The sequence below is a fragment of the Panthera tigris genome, chromosome D2, assembly GCF_018350195.1.
Source record: "Panthera tigris isolate Pti1 chromosome D2, P.tigris_Pti1_mat1.1, whole genome shotgun sequence".
In the NCBI taxonomy this organism is placed as follows: domain Eukaryota; kingdom Metazoa; phylum Chordata; class Mammalia; order Carnivora; family Felidae; genus Panthera; species Panthera tigris.
This window is the reverse complement of record NC_056670.1, coordinates 30,705,187-30,729,756: the sequence shown is the minus strand read 5'-3', so window position 1 is coordinate 30,729,756 and position 24,570 is coordinate 30,705,187. Positions and strand designations below refer to the sequence as shown.

The 24,570-nt window shown below is 46.5% G+C and overlaps 1 protein-coding gene across 1 annotated transcript; it reads right to left on the bottom strand.

Annotated features, from left to right (window-relative positions):
- Positions 1-103: 103 nt before the first annotated feature.
- On the bottom strand, positions 104-24,267 carry EIF4EBP2 (eukaryotic translation initiation factor 4E binding protein 2). The gene is given in 4 exon segments (XM_042960173.1): positions 104-6,028; positions 6,941-7,126; positions 23,938-23,961; positions 23,964-24,267. Coding segments are annotated over 4 exon segments (360 nt in total). The 5' UTR covers positions 24,082-24,267; the 3' UTR covers positions 104-5,996.
- Positions 24,268-24,570: the final 303 nt, after the last annotated feature.

The following is a 24,570-nucleotide window of genomic DNA, read 5'->3' as shown; positions in this document are numbered from 1 at the left end:
ACCAGGGGCAGGATGGCTAACAGGTACAACTCATCCTTATCTCGAGTGATCCTCCCCCACCCTCCTGGTTTCAAGTAAAAGTTACCCTCGGCTCGGGTTTGCGTTTTTCTGTTTTGCTTTTAAAGATTTAGATGGAGAGGAGGGGTGGGGTACCCTGGGTGCAAGAATGGGTATCCTGTGCTAGATTCAGGGAATTGTCTCGGGAGTGTCCAGGAATTTGGGGTTTAAGCACCGGCAAGAGCTCCCTTTGGAATTTCAGCGCGGCCACATGATTATCAAGCATTGCAGCAACTGTCAGCTTCCCGCTCTTAGAAAGGTAGCAGAGTTAAGAACTCAAGGCCCCCAGGAACTGTGTTTCATCTCGGCAATGCTTCGCCCTGGCCCTCCATTCAGTATGATGGTATGCCAGAGCTGCGGGCAGAGGGTAAGCAAAGAGAAACCAAAGACCATCTGAACAGGGACTTGAGACTTCCTAAATCTACCTTTGCCAAAAGGTATGAACTTCAGGACCGGCCCAGAGACAGAAATTTAAATTCCAGAGGATGGGCAAGGTGACGTGAATGATTTTTTGAAAAAATAAGTTTGTATCCATCTCCCTCGAGTAGCCGGTAAGAAATTTCTCTGAGCTAGCCTCAAGGAAACTTCAGAGCTCAACTGGAAAATCCTTACTAGAACAGGAAACGCCCCTGGGGTATAAGCATTCAAAAGAATTCTGACCCAATTGCCTCAAGATCTGATTTTGTCCTTTATTAAAAGCCCAGAGCTAAAGGAACGGGGATGGGTGTGTGTGTGTGTGTATGTGTGTGTGAGAGAGAGAGAGAGAGAGAGAGAGAGAGGGAGAGAGAGAGAGAGAGAGAGAGAGAGTGTGTGTGTGTGTGTGTGTGTGTGTGTGTGTGTGTGTGGTAACCACACCCCCTTCAAAGTCTAGACAGCAATTGCCCTTCCAAAGAAACAATGCTTTTTTAAAATGAGTATTACCCTGTCCCAGATGTCATGGGTGGGTAGGTGATTGGGTTTTCGCAGATTAGTCAACAGCTGTTGTGCCCGTAGTCCAGAAACCTGCCTAGAGGGGAAATTTCTGACCCAGACGGAGACGCAGTGGACCTCCTCTCTCCAGGAGAATGCAAAGGGCCAAGGGTCCTGGCTTCCAGCAGCCAAGACGCCTGACACCCCACCAAATATCCAAGAAGGGGAGAATGGGTAGAGAGTCTGGTTCTGGGACACGACTGCCAACATGATGAGCCCCTCGTACCAGCTGGCTTGACCCAACAGAGGCACTCAGCGTGTGCTGGCTGAACCATGGGACTCTGGGGGTGAATCCCACTCATGCAGCAGGCTGCAGGCTAATGGGAACGTCTGACCTGAGGTCGGAGCGTCCCAAAGAGCCGGTAACCCGAACAACAAAGAATAAAAGACCATCTATTCTGAATCCACCTCAAAATCAGAAGGAAAAACACAACTCATCTGAAAGTGCTGTGAAGAGGAGTTCCTTACTTGGGGAGGAAGTACCCTTTTTCTGACAGCCGCCTCGGCAGCAGTGCCTCTGGTTCAAGTTCACGCTAAAACCAAGCAGGGCTAAAGAAAACGCCGGGGAAGAGGCGGGGCCTAAAGCCGGACAGGAATGTGCATCTCGAAGAGGTCTGAAATCTCTACAGCGTGGCTGGACGCGGGTGCCAGAAACACAGCAGACATTCACTAAGAATGTGTTCAACTGACTAGCCTCGTCTAAGCTTCTCTCACAGGTGAAGACAGGGTCAGTTCTCTTTAAGAACACATTCCCCTCAGGAAGCCCAGGACGAGGTGGGCGCACATGTCAGAGAAAACCGGATTTGAGCGGAGCAATCAAGCACCGCCAGACATCTCTAATTCCCAGATGTTCTGACTTCACTGGAGAAGTGGCTTCTTGGGTGAGAGAGCCAACCCCAACCTGTTCCAGCTGGTACGGCTGCAAAGACCGGGTGCCAGGCACAGACTCTCACAGGGACCTGGCTTCCAGATGCTATCATCTATTTCACCCTGAATCTGAACCGTTAAGCTTTTTACCCAGCCCGGTAACCCAACATCTGACTCCCATTTCCTCCTCTTGCTTACCAACCCTGACTCCAATGAAGTCAGCTTTAGGGGCTCCGCTAGGAGGATCCAATTCCCTTTGGCAGTTCCTGGCTACGGGAGATACCAGGAAGTGGTATGGAGTCTCAGAGTCACCGAGCCTGGGACTCGTCATGATGCATTGTCACGCTGCTGGTCATTAGGCAAATGTATGGCTCTTTATTCTCCCGGGAGATGTCATTTCTTGTCACTCCTAAAGCCAGCAGGTGGCTTTGGGGAAAGAGAGAGTGTCCACCTTCTAGCCAGGAGACATAGTAGCAGCATCGCTCTTGGTGTGTTACCTAGTTTAACCAACGCCCCCCGTCGGACTGATTTTATCCTCTGTCGGGGGTAAGGTGGTTTTAAGGTACATCCTCAAATTCTTCGCTACTGCCCCATTCCTAGGTGGGGTGTAATTCCCGGCCCCTTGAATGCAAGCCGGACTTCGGAGCCTGCTTCTAAGGAACAGAATTAGGAAGAGGTGCTGGTGTGTACTTTCAGAGACGTCACGAAAGGCACTGCAGACTCCCTCCCTGGGAGACTTACCCTCTCCCTGGGACCCCCTGCTCAGGGGAAGCCAGCCCCTGTGGTGCGAGGACACGCACGCTGCCCTACTGAGACACCCCTGTGGAGGGAACCCAGGCTTCCTACCAACAGCCACAAAGAGAGCGGAGCAGTGGCCTCTCCGGCCCCAGATGACTGCAGACCCTACCAACATCTTGCCTGCAACTTCCTGAGACCCTGTGCCGGAACCGTCCCGCTCAGCCGCTTCCCAATTCCTAACTCCAGAAGCTGACAGGTAATGTTTGCTCTCTAGACTCACAGTTTGGGAATAATCTGTTATACGGCAACAGAGAATGAAGACAGGTGGAAGGACAAACACGAAGGCCACTGCTCTACAATGTGCTCTTGAGAATGTGAGTGAGTGGGGATCTCGGCAAACCGTACCAGAAGGAAGCCAGACCAAGACAATGGGCGTCTCCTGCTGGAATCTGGAGGAACAAGGTCATTTCTCATTAAGATGGACTGTCCCCAAAGCACAGAAACACGGTTTCCTCATAAGGGCAACAAATGATCACCAAGATTTTAAGAACCATCTCATTCAAATGGTACCCTCAGGGGACTCCCTCCCCGAGGGACAGATTATTCATTCTTCTGGACCTAGCTTGCCCTGAAAATCATTCTATGAGGCACGGCACAAAGGCGCCATCTGTTACAAGTTACTCTGTTGCCTTGTGAAATTATCTTTAAAATGCAGACTCACGGAGGTTAAGGTATCTCTCCTAGTAGTGGCCTCCAGGAGAGAATTGCACCAAGCAGTAAGGAACTCCTTGCAGAGAGGGACTAAAGGACTGGGCCGCTGCTCTATTATACAGCTGCTAGGAAAATGGCCTTCGATTAGGGAGCTATGCGCAGAGATTCCCCAGAATGGCCAAAAAGGGGAAAATGGCACCTTGATATTACCCAAGCTGGCATGTTGTCAAGGCACTCCCCGCTGCTCAGCAAGGAGGCCCGGTTTTTATGTGCAGCAATAAAGACCAAGAAGGGGGCGCTCTTCTGCTCGTGGTCCAACCAGCCTAGCGGGAGCTGGAGCCAGGTTCCACGGATGCCAAAGTCAGCTATGAAGAATGGGAAGCCTCATTCCCAAGGAATCATGCTCCTAGGGGACAAAGGGGTCCTGAGCAAACTTCCCATGCAAACTGCAGTGCAACTGAAGTTTTTCCAAGAGTAGGTAAAGTGAAATTTGGAGTTTAATTAAAATCAGAACAGGGATACATTAAACAAACAAACAAACAAACAAAAAATACTTTTCTGATCATCAATTTTTGAGACTGAGAAGCATCCCCCCCAATTTTGGAGATCCAGCTTATTCCTGAGAGACATCAACCATCGCAAAAGGTTCACTCTTTGAACTATTCACATTTTGTAGTAAAAAACCAGAACAAAGTTCCTCAGACATCCTTCCTCTCTTCTGTCTAAAATGTGTTTGTTAACAGGGTCTTTTCATAGTTCGAAAGGAAAACAAACAGCTTTCTTTCTTAGGCAATTGGCCTGTTATTCTCACTCTGGGATGTGATCTCTTCAGAGGGCTCAGGATACCACACGTAACCAGAAGTTCCCAGGACACCAGTGGCTACTTTCCTGGTGGTTCTTTGAGGGGACGGAGGCGTTAGTCTTTCTACGAGGGGGTCACTCTCCCGGGATCACCATGCCAGTCAATAGTGAGGAGAGCGGGACAGGGAGGACAGGGAATGAAAAAGCAAAGGGTGAGGGAAAAGAATGAGGCTTTCATTAACAACCCACGGCAAGGAGAATGGTCCAGTTTTACAAACCACCCACTACAAACTGCAAACATGCACACCCAAAACTAGAGGGAGAAGCAAAGAGCTCGTCAGGAACTGGGGTAGACAGAGGAGGGTGACACGGAACAGCAGACTCGCCTGTGGACATCTCTCACCTTCCTAACACTGGAAGATGTGTAATTAAAAAGTTGCTGTTCAAAACTGTATTGAAAACATATCTAAAAATAGGTCTGTAGTCATCTTAAAAATAAAAGACCCCTCCTCAGATAAGAGGAGTGAGATCTTATCAGATACCAACACTTGAGGTATCTTTGATGTATATCTGAAAAATGGCCTGGCAGAGAACAAGGTGGGAGGGAGGGCAGGAAGCGGGGAAAGAGAGGGACGGTTCCGAGTACGATGGGGAAGGCAAGAGAACCGGGGAGGGGGTGGGGGTGGGGACACACTTTTAAGCCCATGCTCATCTATCCCAGCAGCCTAAGCAGGTCCACAGAGAAAAACAGTTTCGTTCTTTTCTAAGAGCATTCTGAAAGTCACCTTTTAAACTCAAAACATAAGAAACTGCAATCAGAGACAGCAAACATCACAACGCTCAGTGGACTGAAAAGCAAGGACAACTGAGACCAAGCACCCCCGGGGTTCTCCACGCTCCCAAGGTCATTCTTCGGTGTCACCCAGTGGAACACCATGACCAGGCCTTCCCCAGAGCGCCCGTGTCACTTGGACAGGCCTGTTCCAGGAGCGACAGAACCACTCGGGCGGCTCAGAGACAAGAGGACCGTGGGCAAGGGGAATGCCAGCAGGGAGGCAGGACAGGAGGAGAGCCCCGCTGCTCACCGAGGACGCCCTTCTCAGGTAGAGCTCAAACCTTTCTGCACCAATGTGCTAAGCGAAGGCCTGGGAAGCTGAACTCGACTCTCAAAGACACAAGACACTCCTGCCAGAGGAAGGTGGGGAAGCGGGCCTCCAAACGGCACCACACAGGGATGCTACCAGAACGCACAGGCTGTGCTCTGCCCCTAAGGACAAACACCTCAAGGTAAAAGGGAGAGCGCGCCCTTCTCGTTTATCATTTCCCTCTGGTGGCTGTGAAGACCGAAAACCCAGATTCTTGCAGCTCTGAACCACAGATGGGAGACACGGAGGGCAGATAGAGGGTTAGAACATGCATAATGCTGAGCCCAGCAAACCTATCACTTCCCCAGTCTTCCCAGGCAGGCAATTGTTGGTAGGCTGATACTTGATTTGGGATTAAAAGAAGAAAGAGGGGGCTGGGGGAGGGAGGAGAGGTTTTCTCAACAGTAAAATGACCACGGAAGCCAGAGTTGAACTGCTTTCCTCTGTGGGCTGCTTAGGTCTAGGGAAATATGCCAAGGACCTTGGAGCAAACTTGACTACCTGGGAAGGGGGACGGGAAACGGAGAGGAAATAGTCAGATGAAGCTCATCTTTGCATCATTTGGCACCCAGAGGAAGGAAGAGGGGGACGCGGGGGCTGTGACGCTTGCCGACACCGCCCCTCCTGTCTGCTGGTTGTTGGTCCTCTGGGCCCCATCCGGTGACACAGCCTCGGTGCTGCCGCTTTTCTTCCGATCCTGCAGGGCACTCAGATGTCCATCTCAAACTGAGCGTCATCCCCTAGTTAGAATCAAGACAAAGTTTAGCACAAAAAGGAAAAGCCAGGCAGCTCTGTCTTTTCTCTGCACGTGGGTCAAAAAATAATCCAAACGCTCCCATTCTCTGCTGCCTTAAAACAATTATTTGTTTGCTTTGGCTGGGCATTTTAATCTGGGAGGGGGAAAAGTGGCAGTCGGGGCCCCTGGGTAGCAGTTAAGCATCCGACTCCTGGTTTCCCCTTAGGTCATGATCTCACGGTTCGTGGGATCGAGCCCTGAGTCAGGCTGATGGCTGACAGCACGGAGCTCGCTTGGATTCTCTCTCTCCCTCTTTCTCTGCCCCTCCACCACGCGCCTGCTCTCTTCCGTGGTCTCTCTCAAAATACTTAAAACTGAAAAAACAACAAAAAAAGACTGGCAGTCGAACCACCCACAAGGAGGAGCATCTGGGGAAAAAAAATCCAAGTGAAAATCTGCCTCCGTCTGCAAGTGGCAGTCCTAGAAAATGGGGGAAACAAACCATATTGTTTCCCCTGGCACCACAAAAAGGACATTCTTCTTGTAAGCAACGGGTCTATTTCTGGGAGGCAATAGAAAAGGAACCTATTCGATTCTGTTTTCTGTGTGTTACTCCCAGTCCAATACAGCCCAGGCTAGGAAGTACTTGAGACCTGGTTTCATGACTCATCTTAAGGATTTACTATTCCCTGGTTTTGGATTTCCCGCTGCCCTCGGGTTAGATTTGCTTATGATTTAGAACACAGGATTTCCAGAACATTTCAATGAGCCTTGCTGATGGGAGCGGAGAACCTGAGAGACACACGAATGAATGTCAATTGTAACTGAGGCCTCGACAACTGTTCAACCCACAGCCGAATGACATTTGAGTTCCCAAGCGTACCCTCTTGGTCCCCCAAAACCAGCACTCTCTTACCAACTGCCTGCTTCCTGTCATGATTGTTCAAGTTGTTCAAATTGTTTACTTCTACTTTGGAGTCTTCGATTAAGGTGCCAGGGCTGGTGACCCCTGGGATATTGGGCAGATGGCAGGGCGGGGTCTGAGCCATGGGAGAATTGCGACGATCCAACAGAAACTTTCGATCATAAATGATTCGTGTTCCTGGAAAACAAGGTTGAAGAGTCTGAAACGAATTAAGGGGTTCTCAACAGATAATATTCCCCAGGAATTTATTTTAAATTCCATCCAAACCTAGGCCTTGAGGGTTCACAGTTCAAGCAAACAGGCTAAGTTCTCCCCTCCCTGCCTGGGCCCAGGCTCCTTTGCCACTCATCTTTCAAGGCTCAGCCCCAACATTGCTACCTTTACAAAAAAAAAACCTTGAAAAAAAACATTCTGCCCCCAACCTACTCAATACATATCACCTATCATAAATGTCCAGTTTATCGATTTGCCTCTGTAAAGACTGGGACTTCCTTAAGCCAGGGCTAAGTCTTATTTCTATCTGACCTAGGTCCTGCCACGAAGAGTTTTTTTTTAGCTTACTTTTATTTATTTTGAGAAAGATACAGAGAGACAGCTGGGGAGGGGCAGAGTGAGAAGGAGACAGAATCCCAAGCAGGCTCCCTGCTGTCAGCGCAGAGCCCGACGCAGGGCTCGAACACACGAACTGTGAGATCGTGACCTGAGCCGAAATCAAGAGTCAGACACTTAACCAACTGAGCCACACAGGCGCCCCCTAGAAAGTTTCAAATGAAGTAATAAATAAGTATGTGAAAAAAAAAAATCACCAACAGATAGATAGCTGCCTGTAAGTTAAAGGCTTTCTAAAGGCACTGAGGCCAACATTCTTCCCAGACTGAGCTATGGTAGAAGCTAGAAGGGGCAGCCCGTCTCTACCTTACAAAACAATCTGCGTACCAAGTGCCACCAGAGTGTTTCACAACAGTTCCGAGGAGTGCATTTGACCTGATGAACAGTTAAGAAAACCTGCTGCTGCTGTTTCTTCTGTCATGGTCTTCCCAAGGTACTAATGGCCAGAAATAAGATCTAAAGCTAAGCAACAGGGGCACCTGGGTGGCTCAGCTGGTTGAGTGTCCGACTTCAGTTCAGGTCATGATCTTACGGTTCGTGAGTCGGAGCCCCACGTCAGGCTCTGTGCTGACAGCTCAGAGCCTGGAGCCTGCTGCCGATTCTGTCTCCCTCTCTCTGCCCCTTCCCCGCTGGTGGTCTCTCTCACTCTCTCTCTCTCTCTCTCTCTCAAAAATAAATAAACATTAAGAAATAATAATAAAATAAAATAAAAGTAAACAACAACTTAGAGGAGCCTGATGTTGGCTTAAGGTAGTGGATGCCTGGGGCTCTGCTGCTGACTCTGAGTACAGCTGGCTCAGTGATAAAGAACTTGGCCACCATTTAGCGATGTCTGCTGAAGGCGGGAGGGGAGAAGGGGGGGATGGCAGCCACGCGCACCCGCCACCCCTGCCTACGGAACAAAGGGAAGTGAAGGCATCTTGCTCACACCAGGCTTAAATCCAGAGAAGAAAACGGTTCGGGCATCTACATTAAAAGCAATATTATATGAAAATGAGATTGTGTACCCAGTCATCCATTTAAAGAGGTAGAATGTAAACACTACCTGCTGCTCAATGCTTTTAAATTCTCAAGTGCAAATACTCCCGTCATAATAATGAGAGTCTGATTCAGGCAGATTTCCTCAAACAACACGTGACAGCTACGTCCCAGGAAACAGAAGAACAAATAAAACAGCTAACACATCTACCTGAAATGTGAGGAAGCAGGTAGGAAAAAGCAAGGCATTTATTGCAAGAGGAACGGAAACTCTGGACAGTGTTTCCAAAGAAGGAAGGAGACGAACATTTAATCTAAAGAAATGATACCAACATTACGCTAAAGGGCTGGAAAAGGAATTGCAAACTCAGTGGTTTTCCTGGGATTCAAATCTGTGGTAGTGCCACGACAACACTTTCATGCAAATGCCAGGAAGTCATTTCTTTTCAACTGGATGGAAAATAAGAGTCACACTAAATGGCTTCGAGGTGAGAAAGTGGCCAGGAGAGACTCTACCTGCAATTTGCCCCCCTATCCTTCCTTTTACAACCAGAATCAAGTGCTAATAAACATATTCTCCTCTCCATAATACTATAACACCTGTCACAGGAAAGAATGACTAGGTGTCTCAGGATGGAAATGTTCTCTGATGGGCACCCATCAGCACATGTAGGCATCTTAAAACAAAACGTTTAAGGCTTTCAAACCAACTCCAAAGGGTATCAATTTTGTTTTTACTACCTAGTTCCGTTAAAACTACACTGCACAAATAATCATATCTACAGCTTATAAGAGGCGAAAATAAAGTATCTAGCTCCCAGCCTCTACCTGATAAAGTACTCAGAAAAATGCCGTGCCATATTTGGAACCTATTAGGACAGTCTTTTTTGCAAGTAACTGCATCGGAATCTTCTGGCAAGCTTGTTAAAAAAGATTCTATCTGAATCGGAATTCTTAGGGATTAGAATCTGGAAATCTGTATTTTTTAAAATTGTTTAAATGTTTATTTTTTTTTGAGAGAGAGACAGCGTGAGCGGGAGAGGGGCAGAGAGAGAAGGAGACCCAGAATTCCAAGCAGGCTCCTGGCTCTGAGCTGTCAGCACAGAGTCTGATGCCGGGCTCAAACTCACAAATTGCCGGATCATGACCAGAGCCAAAGTCAGACGCTTAACCGACTGAGCCACCCAGGTGCCCCTGGAAATCTGTATTTTTAAGTTCCCCAGGCCATTCTTCTGTTCACTAAAGTGAAGAACACGGCTTCAGGGGCACCTGGCTGGCTCAGTCAGTGGAGGATGAAACTCTTGGTCTTGGGGTTGTGAGTTCAAGCCCTCTATTAGGTGTAGAGATTACTTTTAAACTAAAATCCTAGGGACACCTGGGTGGCTCAGTCGGTTAGCATCTGACTTCAGTTCAGGTCAAGATCTCACAGTTTGTGGGTTCGAGCCCCCACGTCGGGCTCTGTGCTGCCAGCTCAGAGCCTGGAGCTGCTTTGGATTCCGTGTCTCCCTCTCTCTCTGCTCCGCCCTCACTGGTGCTCTCACTCTCTCTCAAAAATAAAAATAAATAAATAATCCTTAAAAAAAAAAAAAAAAAAAAAAGAACCCATCTTCAACCTTCCACCAAGAGCCTAGTAACAGTGATCCGAGAATAGATGAAATACTAAAGAAGTACGAGGAATTAGGAGGAGAATGATGAAAGGGCCTATCGAGGTCACCCCGACAGGTGAAGCCGAGACCCAGAGAGTGACTTAATGGAGTTCACAGCAAACCAGAGGCAAAACTGGAACTGAGCCCATGGTCTCCAGACTCCCAGGGCAGCCCTCTTGCCGCTCGGCCCCAGTCTCTGGGCCGCCCAGAGTGGGGGCCACACCGTCTGAAGCGAAAGCAGTGGGAAGGTAACTGCTGCTTCCCTATAGACAACAGGGCGACAGTAGATGGTGCGAGTTTACACAGCAGACCCCACCCCGCCTGCCCTAAGCACGGCTTTTCCAGAGGGAAGAGTGGGATGCCGGGGAGGGGGGGGTTACTGCCCCCTCAGGAGTGTGACAGAGATGGGCAGAGGTGGCTTCTGGGTTTTCTTTTTGGTCTTCTAGTTTGCCAAGGCCTGAGTACTTACGTTATTTGATAAATTAGTTAATCCGGTTTTGTGTACATAACAGAAATAAACAGTTTTGAAGGTCCCATAGTCTAAGAAGTCTATTTCAGAATAGTAAACAGGGACTTGCAGACTACTGTAATAAAGGAGGTGCTGGAGAGGATAACCTCTGAAGGACGGCAAGGCACAACCCAGGTCAACAGCTCTAATTACCCTAAGTGCTTTTTTTGTTTTGTTTTTTTGTTTTTAGTTTACTCACTTATCTTTGACAGCGAGCGAGCAGCGGAGAGGCAGAGACAGAGGGAAAGAGAGAAGCCCAAGCAGGCTCCACACTGTCCGTGCAGAGCCTGACTCGGGGGCTCAAACTTACAAACCATGAGATCATGACCTGAGCCAAAAATCAAGACTCAAGAGGCTTAACTGACCGAGCCACCCAGGCGCCCCTGGTTCTTTCATTTTTTTTTTTTTAATTTTTTTTTTTTTAACGTTTATTTATTTTTGGGACAGAGAGAGACAGCATGAACGGGGGAGGGGCAGAGAGAGAGGGAGAGACAGAATCGGAAACAGGCTCCAGGCTCTGAGCCATCAGCCCAGAGCCCGACGCGGGGCTCGAACTCACGGACTGCGAGATCGTGACCTGAGCTGAAGTCGGACGCTCAACCGACTGAGCCACCTAGGCGCCCCGGTTCTTTCATTTTTAAGGCTCCACGAGATCAGCAAAGGCTGCAAACTTCAAAAAGGAAGTCTCCGAGTCCTAGAGGGGGCTAGAATCAACCTCCTATTTTTACTCACAGGATGACTGAGACACAAAGGCCCGCAGCCCAAGCGCGGCAGGAATCCCACCACAAACCCAAACCCAGCAGAGCAGCTTTGCATACGCCTCGCTCCAACCTTGGAAGAATACCCGGAAAAGTTGGAAATCCCTGGTTCCTGGTTTAACGAAGACACATGTCTTACGTCCCATCTCAAATATAAATTCAGGACAAGGACAGCAAAAATTTACCTTCAACCCTCTTTGCTTTGAAAAAAATAAGAACTATAGTAACACCTTAAAAAGGCATCTGGAAATGATGAGGAGTCATTCTGGATGGCAGAACACTTAGCTCAACTTTCAACAAGTGAATAATGTGAATTATTTTAGATGGCAATTTTCTGTGTACAGATTTAAAACTTTTTACCACCTTAAACAGAAATCAATCCAAGCCTTTCTTGGTGAAGTGGGGTCGTGGGCGTGAAGATCACTTCATAAACTGCGCTGTGGCCCACGAAGTCTCTGGGCTCATGCGCCTTATCTGCCTTCCACTGCACAGCCACACCAGCGCCCCTTCCCTCATCTGTAGTCCCTCCCTCACTGTTAGGCCTCTGAACTGCCTTTTTCCCTCCAAATCTCAGTCAGCTCAGGCTGCACAACAAAATACCACAGACTGGGCGGCTTAAACAGAGAGTCATTTTCGCACTTCTTGAGAAGTCCAAGATCAACATGCCAGCCAAGGTCTGTTTCTGCTGAGAGCTCTCCCCTGGGTGTGTGGACAACCACATTTTCATTGTGCCCTCAGATGGGGCAGGGTGGGGGAGCAAGCTCCCTGGGGCCTCTTCTTACATGGGCACTGATCCCATCACGAGGGCCTTGCGACCTTATCTAAACCTAATTACTTCCCTTGGCCCCATCTGCAAATATCATCACCTGGAGGTTAGGACGTCAACATATGAACTTGGAAAAGGGGGCACACCCTCTATACCCATCCTAACTCGATGCTTCTAACCTTGTAGGGCCTTTGAAATCAGCGATATGCTTACTAGAAGGCTATGTAAAATAAAAGCAAACAGGCTGAGGGGGGCCCGATGGCTTTCCAATGAAAGGGACGGAGCTTTAGTGGATGGACTTTACACATTTGCTGTGTCACCTCCACTTTTGTTCACAGCTAGGTTTCCAAAGAGTGAGATTTCACTGTGAGATGTTCTTCGACTAACAGTCAACTTGCAAGTTGGAACAAGATTATTCTTATTTCTGTAGTACGCCAAGCTTGGAAACTCTGGGGAGGAGATGGTAAAAAAAAAAAAAGCACAGGATAAAAGCAAGCTTTATATTTCTAAATTATATACTGGCAATAACCCATGCTTTAAAGAACTGTAATTGGACCAACGAGGAAATAAGTAGTAGAGATTCTAAGATAAACTTTGAAGAACTTCTAAGACCTTGCAGAGATGAGAAAATACATTTTTTTGCAGCTTTACTGAGCTATAATTCACATACAATGCATTTCAAGTATATAAGTTTTTAGTGTATTCACAGAATTGTGCAACCATCACCACAATTTTAGAAGACTGCAATCATCCCAGCAAGATAACCCGTAGACACATGTAGTAATCCTTCCCCATTGTCCTCTGACCTCTACAGCCCTAGGCAACCGCTGTTTTCTGTCTCTCCAGATTTGCCCATTCCGGACTTTTCGTATAAATGGAATTAGACAGTGTGTGATCTTCTGTGACTGCTTCTTCTAGTTGCGTATGTTTTCAAGGTCCGTCCTTGTTTAGCATTTATCAACACTTCACTTCTTTCTATAGCCAAACAATACTCCATTACATGTATATATCACACTTTGTCCAGGAATCAGTTGCTGGGCAACTGGGTTGCTTCGACTTTGAATAATGCTGCCATAAGCATACACCTACATGTCTTCGTGTGGACGTGTTTTAATTTGTCTCGGGTATATACCTAAGAGTAGAATTGCTGGATCATGTGGTTAACTGTTTAATCTTTTAGGAACCATCAGACTGTTCCAAAGTGGCTCTACCATTTTTACATTCCCACCAGCAGTGAGCGAGGGTTCCAATGTGTACACACTGCAGGCAACGCTTGCTATCTTTTTTATTATAGCTATCTTTTGGGTATGAAGTGGTATCTCATTGTGGTTTTTTTTTAAGTTTTTATTTAAATTCCAATTAAGATGCAGTGTAAAATTAGCTTCAGGCGTACAATGCAGTGAGCCAATACTTCCATACATCATCCTGTGCTCATCCCAAGTGTCCTCGATCTCCATCACCTATTTCACCCATCCCCCCACCAACCTTCTCTGCAGCAGCCATCAGTTCTCCATAGTTAAGAGTCTGTTTCTTGATTTGCCTCCCCACCCCACCCCCGCCTTTGCTCATTTGTTTTCTTTCTTAAATTTCACTGTGGTTTGATTTTATTTACATTTCCCTGATGGATAATGGTGTTGAGCACCTTTTCATATGCCTCTCGGCCATTCTGATGTACAATATCTACTCAGATCCTTTGCCCATTTTTTAGTGGGTTGTCTGTTCACTATTAAGAGTTTTTTATATCCATGAATACAAGTCCCATATCGATCTATGATTTGCAAATATTTTCTCCTATTCCGTGCATTGCCTTTTCACTTCCTTGATATTCTTTGAAGCACAAAAGTTTTTAACTTTGATGCAAGTCTGATTTATACCCTTTTATTCTGTTGTGTTTTTGGTGCCACGCCGAAGAAACTATTTGCTAATCTAGGTCATAATGATTTGTGCCTATGTTTTTTTCTAAACGTTTTATAGTTTTAGCTCTTAATACATTTAGGTCTTTCAGCTGTGGGATCAAGTTTTTGTGTGTGGATATCCAATTGTACCCAGTAACATTTGTTGAAAAGACGATTTTTCCCCCATTTAATTGTTTTGGCATCCTTGTCAAAGACCAATTGGTCATTAATTGTGACAGTTCATTTCTGGACTCCCAATTCTATTCCACTGATCTATGTTTATCCCTATGGCAGTGTCACACTGTCTTGATCTGTAGTAATTTCAAAATGTGAGTCTTCCAACTTTTTCTTTTTTTGAAATTGGGCTATTTTAGGTCTCTTAACTATTAACTTTTGGGTCAGCTTGTCAACTTATGCGAAGAAGCCAGCTGGGATTGTGATGGGATTGTGCTGAACGTGTAGATCAATTTGGGAAGCACAGTCATCTTAACAATGTTGTCTTCTGATCCATGAAGGTAAAACGGCCTTCCATCTATTTAGGGCTTCTTTAATTTCTTTCAAGAATGTTTTGTAGTTTCCACAGTGTCAGTGTTGTGGTCTTTTCATTAAATTAAAATCCTACACATTTTATTTTTATGTTGTTAGAAACGGAATTGTTTTCATTTTTGTATTGTCCATCAAAAGGGTACGGAAATACACTGGTTTCTGTATACCAATCTTATAGCCTGTAACCTTGTTAAACTCAATGAGTTCTAAGTGGATCTAGTTGTTTAGTGGATTCCTAAAATGCATTTGATTTTGAATGCAAACAAAGCAAATTAATTCAGAAGAGACGACACCCTGAAGAACAGGAGTCTTAAGTGATGCCATTAATATTCTCAAATATGACCAGGGAAAATAGAAGTACAGAAGCAAAGAATTTTAAGTGCTTGAATTTTAGATCGCGGCTAGTTTAATTGTAGCAGATATAGAGCAAAAATGAGGAATCAGGCTGTCAGTGGGTAGCTAAGGATCTATGGTGTGATTTAAAAGCACCTGATCATTCAAAAAACCAAAACTATTCAAAGAAAAACATTAAGACTCAATTATGAATAAAATGGCAAGAAAAAAAACCCCTTTGTTTCCTTTGTCACATATTGTGTTTACCACGTTTTTTTCCCAAGAAACAAACTAAAAAACCTAAAATACTCAAGGTCTCTCATACGTGTCCCATGCAGAGGCATACAGTTTTCTGAAGCAAGAAATTCCTGGTAATTCACATTTCACCCAAACTACCTGCCACATTTATGTCAGGCCAATTTAATGTCAACCAGTCTGGCCACAAGTGACTAGAAATGAGTTAATCCTGAATTCCTGAAGAAGGAAAACAAAAGACCACACAAGAAATTCAGACCTTGAGTATACCATTTTTTTAATGTTTATTTTTAAGAGAGAGAAAGACAGGGAGCACGAGCAAGGAGGAGCAGAGAGAGAATTCCAAGCAGGCTCCACACTGTAACACAGAGCCTGATGCAGGGCTCAAACTCATAACTGCAAGATCACGACCCGAGCCCAAAATCCAGTTAGATGCCTAACCGATGGAGCCACCCAGATCCCCCTTGGATATACCATTTTAAAATGGGGCATGATTCTGATCAACTGATGGGAGTGTTAAAAAAAAAAAAAAAAGTATCTATTTCACCTTGACCATGGACGTTTTTCCTTCTGGTGAGTTTTCTCCGTTTCCTTTTCTATGAAAATAATCACACCCCTCGGTTTTATATGGAAAACTTAAGAACCAAAATATCATATACGGTATACACAGCTTTCAATGATTATAATCAAACTATAATAAAAGCGAAGCAAAATAAACACAGGAGAGTATATAAATGTTACAGGCCCTGATATTGCAAAAATTATGGAAAAGTTGACCTATCAGGGGAAGGAGAGGCAGGACGGATGGTATAATTTCATATAGTGGAGAGCTAAATTGACAGATAGAGACACGGAAGTTTGGACTCCATTGTTTTGCACTTTAAATAAAGGCAGCTACCAGAAGAACCAGAACCAATAATACAATTTACAAAAGTTGGTAGATGGAGAGGAGGGGAAATGAGAGGTAGAAAGTAATGAAAATGTTCGTCTTTCGTAACAGGGAGTCAGAGGTATTATCGAAGGTTAACCAAGAAACTGGCACACATATGTATGGCAACAGTGATAACCAACAGAAGCACTATACACAGAAACTGTTGAAAGTAGTTTTCTACTGGCATTTTACTTTGGATTTTAGGTGGTTCTGTTTTAATTTTTATTTTTCTGTTTTATCTTTTAACTATGCATATAATACTTCGTTCTTCATGTTTGTACTTCAGAACAAACAGGAACTTCTCGATCTAGGTTAACATTAGATATTTATAAATTTTCTTCATCCCTTGATGACCAGTTACTAGGATAAATCTGATACCTTGACCCATTACTTTCTAGATGCTGACATTACTAGGAAAACATGAGAGTAAAACGGCAGAGTTCCTTTGGCGGAGAACAGAAAGGCGGCGGGGGGGGGGGGGGGGCACTTCTACCCTTTGATCTAAAAACTAGTGATTTTCAAGGGGCAAGGAACAAGAAAGCCAAAGAAAGAGACCCAAAATTACACTTGCCAAGATGGTTAGGTACATAAACAAGGTCATTCAAGTCTAAGGGTCTCTTTCAAGACCAAGTAACTTAGTTTAAGTAATTAATCCAGGCATTATGCTATAAACATCCATGAAATTGTATTAACTTCAAATTAAACCACCTAGAGAAGGCCCATTGTAATGCGATTAACTGACAGAGTAGTAGTTACTGTACTTTCACAGAGTCCCCATCATAAAATTCTGTTCAACTAAGGCTGCTTGCTGTATTAGAATTAAGCATCCACTCATGCAAAATGACAACTCAGAACAAGAAACATCAAGTAACTTGCCCAAATCGCATAGCTTGACTAAGCTGGTGACAAAATCTTCCAAAGGCTGAGATGGACATACACCTCCATACAACAGTGTCTCAAGGAGGAAGGGACAAGGACTCAAACAGGGTGTCCCTCGGGGGATTTTTTTCTACATCCAAGAGAAAATCTTTCTCAGCAAACCCTTAGCAGATTTGCCCCTACATCTCATTTGGCCAGAACTGGGTCAGATGCATACCAGACGAGACACTGGGGGAAGCCATGACTGGTAGCCATGGTGCATGTCCTGGGGCTTGGCACACTGCCACTCTATAAAAAAAAAAAAATGTCTGTTTAAACCTCTGTTCTTCAGGGAGGCTCTGGATGAAAAGACAGACTCCTAAAACGCTCTATGCCAGATAACCCAGAGGAAACTAAAAGCTGCTCAAGCCAGCATCCTCCAGGTATGCTGATGATGGCCAAACCACATTCAGTGTGTGCAAACAAGTCCCTAAAGGGATAATAAAATCAAGAGAGGGACAATTTTTTACATCAACAGAAGGCACAACTGGAGCCTCAGGATCTTGTAACTTAGTATGACCAAAGTATTATGGCTAATGGGACGCATCTAAGATGTGTGAAAAGCCAATCCTACTATCCTTTAACTCCAAGTCTCAATAAGTGGGAGCAAAGATTTTCAAGATATTGTCAAAGGATGGCTCCCGGCCCAATCACTTAGGACATGGTCATCACAGAACACACGCCCAAGGCTGAAAGTTGATAATGACTATGCTCCTATCCTGAAGGCCTCGTGTTACAAGAGGCCTTAGAGATCATCTGGCAAAAGCCTGTCATTTTCGACATGAAGCAACTAATATCCAGAGAAGTTAAAAGTATTTGTGAAAGGACACACAGTGACACAGGGCTCAGGAGACCAACACAAATAAGCTAGCGTGCTAAGCAACTCTGGTGTTCTTGAGTCTCAGCTGCAACATGAGTTGGAAAGATGATCTTTTTAGCTAGTAACAGGTCCAAAACGGTATACGAACCACAAGCTAATCTTAAATAAGTGCCAAATGATTTTAAGTCTGTCTAGCCTTGACCATCAGAAAATCCGGGTCAAAATAAAGTACATCAAGTATGCAAAAATCCTCAATCACATATTAGCACAATAAATTTAGCTACATACGGAAAGGGCTATATACCATGACCAAGTGGGATTTATCCCAGGAATACGAGGCTGGTTTAACATCCAAAAATTGACATAATACATCATGTCAACAGAATAAAAAACAAAATCACACAATCAACTCAAAAGGTGAAAAAAAATATGCATTTGACAAAATTCAACCCCCTTTCGTGACAGGAATAGTCAACAGACTAGGCATAAAAGGGAACTTCCTCAATCTGATGAAGGGTATCTACGAAACTCCACAGCTAACCTCTTATCTAATGGTGAAAGACTAGATGTTTTCTAACACTGAGAACAAGTCAAGGGTGTCCGCACTATCTTGCCACTTCTGTTCAACATTGTACTGAAAGTTCTAGCCAGAGCAATTAGGCAAGAAAAAAATAAAAGGCATCCAGATAGACAAGGAATCAGTATTTACAGATGACATGAGCTTGTCTATAGAGAATCCCATGTAATCTACAAGAACTGAATTGTATTTTCCAGTCAATCTGTCCTTGCTCGCTAAGGTTTTTACTTTCTTAAACTACTCGATGAAATGAAGAGCTTCTGTTTGTCGGGGCATTCATCCTAAAGATACGAAAGATTATTTACTTAGATGTAAACACTCAGATATCTGAGCTTTTGGCTTCAAGCTACAGCCTGAGAACAGGTGAAGGGGCCCTTCAAATACTAGTCACCCTTGGGATGGACAGCTGTCGGGTGTTAAAACTCAGGTTCTAAGGGACCTTCACAAAACAAAGTTCCATGATGAACAAATCTGAAAATGGAAGTCTAGGCCTTACCTATTCAGTAAGCTGAATGGCCGCAATTCTCAACTGCCTTTTATTATAAATTACTGAAGTAGCGAAAATCTTTTAAATGTTAGTGTTTTCATCCAAATACTTGGAAGCCAAGAAAAACGTCTGCCACTCACCAACAAACTATTCTCCTGCTCAGGCTGTCTTCCTCTCCAACCAGATGGGCTAGCCTACTGCACGTTAACTGTACCACGTCTGACCCGCAAATCTACACACACACACACACACACACACACACACACACACACACACACAGACACGTGATCAAGCCAACGCTGTGGCCAAACCATGCAAGACCCCTCTTATAAAATTGTCTTTAGGACTCTAGTCCTACAAGTCTTTTGTAGTAACCCCGCTAGTGCCGGTTTACAGATTCGTCACTTGGCCCTCTTCCTACTGCCCACAACAGGCCTCAGCGGAACTGAAGGAGCTGTGCACAGCGCCTTCGTGCATGCTACCCTATTAACTTGTTAAGAGCTATCCTCCCTGGTCAGACCGCTTCTGGCTTAGGACAGACATTGCTATAGGCCTTCAGGATGCAGACTGCTGCCTCCCCCACAGGCTCAGAATTCAGTCCTGCGGGAGCCGAAATGCACAACATAAAAACTGAAGTACATCTTCCTTAGTATATGGTTTGGCAGCTGATGAATACGAGACTACAGCTGAATCGCCCACAGAATGACAAATATGTTAATAATTAGCATTATTCTGAGATGAGTAAATGCCATCTTCCTCAAACACAAGGCAGAGAGACTGAACGCCTTTCATTATGTTTTTCATGTGCTTCTCAAGTGTAAGAATGAAGTTCTTTGGTTAATAATGAAGCTAGAGAGCCAAGTAAGTACAGTTGTTGGTTTAGAAGTTTTTGGCCTAGAATAAACCCAAGCCAAGGTCACAGACAGTCAGATACTGGCCTTCCTTCCCCAAATCTACACACAACTCCATTCGTCTCCCAAGAAACAAACCAGATGAAAACTTAGGACTCCCACCCAATACTCTTATTTTATTATAGCTCACGCCAAGTGGATTATTTTCCCTTCTTCCTACCTTCTCCTGTATTTCCAGACCTTCCAATGGCCTTCAGGTAATTCTGCCTCAATGAACCAATCACAGCAACTCTCCAGCTGGCAGAGAGGAAGCCCAGCAGCACGAACAAGATTTTAGACCATCAGTTAGTTCCCCTCTGGTGCTCTTGTTATGGCAACAGCACTTTTCCACAGCTGATGAGGATGTTATGCAGGAAAAGAAAGGCAGAAAGAAAGGCTAAAAAGAGTTCTCTATGTTTCTGCTCATTTCCCAGAGCACAACACTCCCAGAGGGAGAAATTTCAGAACTTACGAAAGCATTAGCTCCCTTCCAGCTAAGCAAAGTGTTATAAAAGTGAAGACAACTACGGTAACTTTCCCTTCCATTGGGGCTAGATGTAGTGTCTCAAAGGAAGAACCAAATATCATTCTCACTCCTCCACAGGCAGATAAAACAAAATAAAATCCAAGGGCATTTTTGTTTTGGCCTTGAATTTACTTAAAAATTGTCCTCCTTAACAATGAGAAAAGGTACTCTTCCAGCAATTTGAGAAACCCAAAGGTCACAGAGCAAGTTGTGTTTCCACCCACCTCTCATTTCCCAAACCACAGGAAGGCAATTGTGAGAAACCTTTTCAAGGATAAGCTGTATCCTCTGATTCCCAATGAATAAAGGACTCTCAAAGAAGGAGAAATTGTAAGTTCACCGTGTTGTGAATGTCCCTGCCCAGTCTGATCTTTGAGGGCATTCAGCACATCAACTGTTATCCTGGAATGCTCCAACATGTGTACGACACTCCAGAAGGTCTCCAGAAGTTTGAGACAGGACAGGCTAATCCCCTTCCTTCCCACTAAATAGAGATCGCCAATACAAACCTACTATCATTTTTCTCAATGTTTTCACATGTTAGCACTTGATTCTATACATCTTTTGTTCTAGAACGAAAAATCTTATCACTCCCCAACCCCCTTCAAGATTTTATGATCATTCAGAGCAAGGACTGCATTTCCTACTTTTGTCTGTGGTCCTCTTTTGTGCAAAGCACTGCACTAAGCCCACAAAACTCATTTAAGATACCTAACCACATTAATTCAGGTGCCTGGAAGAGACCAAATAAACAACTATCTTACCCTGGTTCAATTACATGGTGGGAGAGAGAGGAATGTAACAAGAGAGGTGAACAAACCTTCAGAGGATGGGAAAATTTCCAAAGGGGGGAAATTTAATTAGTAAGTACTGTACATCTAAACAGCACTGAGTTAATAGGTGATTAAATCCAATCCCAACAGTGCTATATCCTATAAACACATTATGTAAGTCTTTGTGTTAAAAATCCAAAGAAGGGGCGCCTGGATGGCTGAGTCAGTTAAGTGTCCGACTCTTGATTTCGTCTCAGGTCATGATCTCACGGCATCAGATTGAGCCCCCGAGTCAGGCTCCTCGCTGGGCAAGAAGCCTGCTTACGATTCTCTCTCTCTCCCTCTGCCCCTATAGACGCGTTCTCTTCAAAAAACAAACAACAGGGGCGCCTGGGTGGCTCAGTCGGTTAAGCATCCGACTTCAGCTCAGGTCACGATCTCACGGTCCGTGAGTTCGAGCCCTGCGTCAGGCTCTGGGCTGATGGCTTGGAACCTGGACCCTGCTTCCGATTCTGTGTCTCCCTCTCTCTCTGCCCCTCCCCCGTTCATGCTCTGTCTCTCTCTGTCCCAAAAATAAATAAACGTTAAAAAAAAAATTAAAAACAAACAAACAAACAAACAACAAACATCCAAAGATTACAACCTGCTCTACCAACGAATACAAGTTCAATATGATAAATAAGCCAAGATGACAAGTATTTAAATGAGACAAAAAAAAAAAACTGTGGGTATCGAAACTATCTGGAGACAGGCTAAGCGATATTCGAGAAAACAGTAGTGGCTGTGTAAGTTGGGAGGAAGGGTAAATGAATCAGTATTTCTGGCGGACTCTTTCCAAGCATTTTAGGAACTAATCCAGACTATGAGACAGGCTTCTATCTTTAAAGCAATTCTTAAGGACTATGCCCTTATTTTTAAAAACATGGTAGCTTGGTTGGTTGAAATACGCCCAAAGGGTGCCCCCTCTGTAAGTCTTCCTTCAGGGGAAAAATGATTAATATATAGCTAAAAGTTTAGTTTCTCTCCCACATAACTAATAGCTGAGTGCAGTTGTTACCATGACATATGTTCTCAACTGCTGAAGGCACAGGCATTTACTGACAAATAGCACAAAGAATTCTGCAAGAAGCCATATATCTCTATCACCTTGGAAAACAATACCCATTTCTTAAAAGCTGTCAGTTCAAGTTCAGGACAACTCTATCTGGAGCAGAAACTGGTCTGCAAAAATCTTTCAGGATCAAAAAAGCAAGACCTCAGCACGCCCAGGGGCTGGCCTTGAACACATCGGGTCAGGAGAGAGGGTTCTCCAATGAGGCAAGTGGCCTCGCCAAGTCAGCTGACTGGCCTGCAAAGTTAAGACTTCTTTACTCCACACATATTGAGGAACTCCTCCTGTTTGGGTCATTTTAAAGTCTTCCATGCCCCCCTCTCCCCCCACAGTGGCCTGGATGGATTCCTCAGTAGAGCGCTCTTCCTAGATTTTTATCCCTTGTTGTTGGCAAGAAGGTCTTCCTACTCTATGGGCCTTGCTATTGTGCAACCAATCCAAGGATCGCCCAGGCCTAACTGCACCGGGTTGGTTGTAGTACAGCTGGTGAGCCGGCCCACGGGAACGAAGCTAGCAATCTCCTAGGGCAGGGGCTGCAGCAAAGTTCAACCCTCTCGAGAGGCCACGCCATCACCAAAAGAAGGCAAAGTTCCGAAGTTAAACTGAAGCGCCATTCCCTTCAATAAGGTCCCACGAGATCGCTCTCTAGTCTCCTCCTCCCTCTGGAGAACAGCCCAGTCAGGGTACAGACAACCTTTGAGCTCCCTTTTCCCGTGACCAATTCAACATGCTTCACCTCTACCCCAGTGTTCTTCCTTGTAAACAGTTCCTGGTCATACTTCGAAAAGCAATGCTCAGGAAACTCTACCTGCACTGCCCTTGCCCAGGGTCAAGCAATCCCATCGATCCGAATGCCCTTCCTGACAATGCCCTCTTCGTCTACCCCCAAAAGCGTCACCGCCAAAACCCTACCGTTAGGGCTGCCAGTGCTCCACTACCCCCTTGGCTATTACTTGAGTTATTCTTTAGCATTCTCTCATTCTCCCCCCCTAGCCTGGGGACTCCCCTCCCACCCCCCTCCGCGGGGCCTCGTCCAGCAAGTAAACAATGCTGTCAAAGCAGGATAACGCTGGGCGAGGCGTCCAAACACTACATTCCAGCCTCCTCCCGCTGTTCTAAAAGCAGCAAAACAAGTCATCTCAGGGTCCCAGGAGCGAATTACTCTGCCCAACTTCCTTTCTAAAAAAGCCCGGGAGAGAGCTCCAAAACCAAGCCCTGGTGTGCACAAATGCACAATATGCAAGAAGCAGAGGCAATGCAGGGTGAGAGCAAGGCCAACTATACACGAGTTTGCCCAGGAGGAGGCAGAGAGGGGGGAGAAAACTGGGTCGAGCGCGTAAAGCTGCCACGAAGCGGGAACAAGGGCTTTTTTCACCGCCCCCCCCCCGCCCCCAGCGACGGGAGAGCCACGTTCTCAGAGTCGGCGGCGCTGAATCGAGTTGCAGCCAAGAGATAATGCGAAGTTAAGGTTCCCGAAAGCAGTCTCCCGGGGGCTTCCGCGGAGCTGGGGCGGGGGGAGGGGGGGTTGGGGGACTCCGGTAGAGCTGCGGTGGCCGAGGTGGCCCAGCGTGGACACGCCCTGAGTTAAAGGCCCGCGGCGGGAGAGCGGCGGAAGAAACCGGCTGCAGGCTCGGGGCCGCGGCTGGGCGGCCGGCGCTCACCTCCCGGCGTGGTGGAGAAGAGCGTCCCCCGGGCGTGGTGCAATAGTCATGAGGTAGCTGCGCGGCGTCGCTGATGGGCACGGTGCGGGTGGGGATGGCGCGGCTCTGGCTGGGCTGGTGGCCGCTGCCGGAGGACGAGGACATGGCTCTGGGCGCGGGCTCTCGGGCTTTGTCCGGCGGGCGGGCGGGCAGGCGGCTGCGGCGGCGGCGGCGGCTGGGGGCCGGGGCTGCTCGGGCTGCTCCGGCGAGCGGAAGGGCGGGCGGGGCTGGGCGCGCTCCGCTAGCTCCTCGCTCGCTTCCTCTCGCTCCCTCGTCCCGCTCCGCTCCCGCCGCCGCCCTCTCAGCCGCCGCCGCCGCCGCCGCCCGATCCTCCGGCCTCCGCCAGCAGCCTCAGCAGCAGCAGCAGCGGCAGCAGCGGCGACGACGACGACCGGAAGCGGGCGAAGGCGGGAGCCAGAGGGAGTTCGGGGAAGCGGATCGGCGGAGGTGACGTCGCGGGGGGCGGGGCGAGGCGGCGAGGGGCGGGGCGGGCGAGGGGGCGGGGCGAGGGCGAGGAGAGACCGAAGACAGGCGAGCCGGACGCAAGTGGGTGGGAATCTGCGCGAAGTGTTTGGCAGCAGCTCGAAGGTCGGC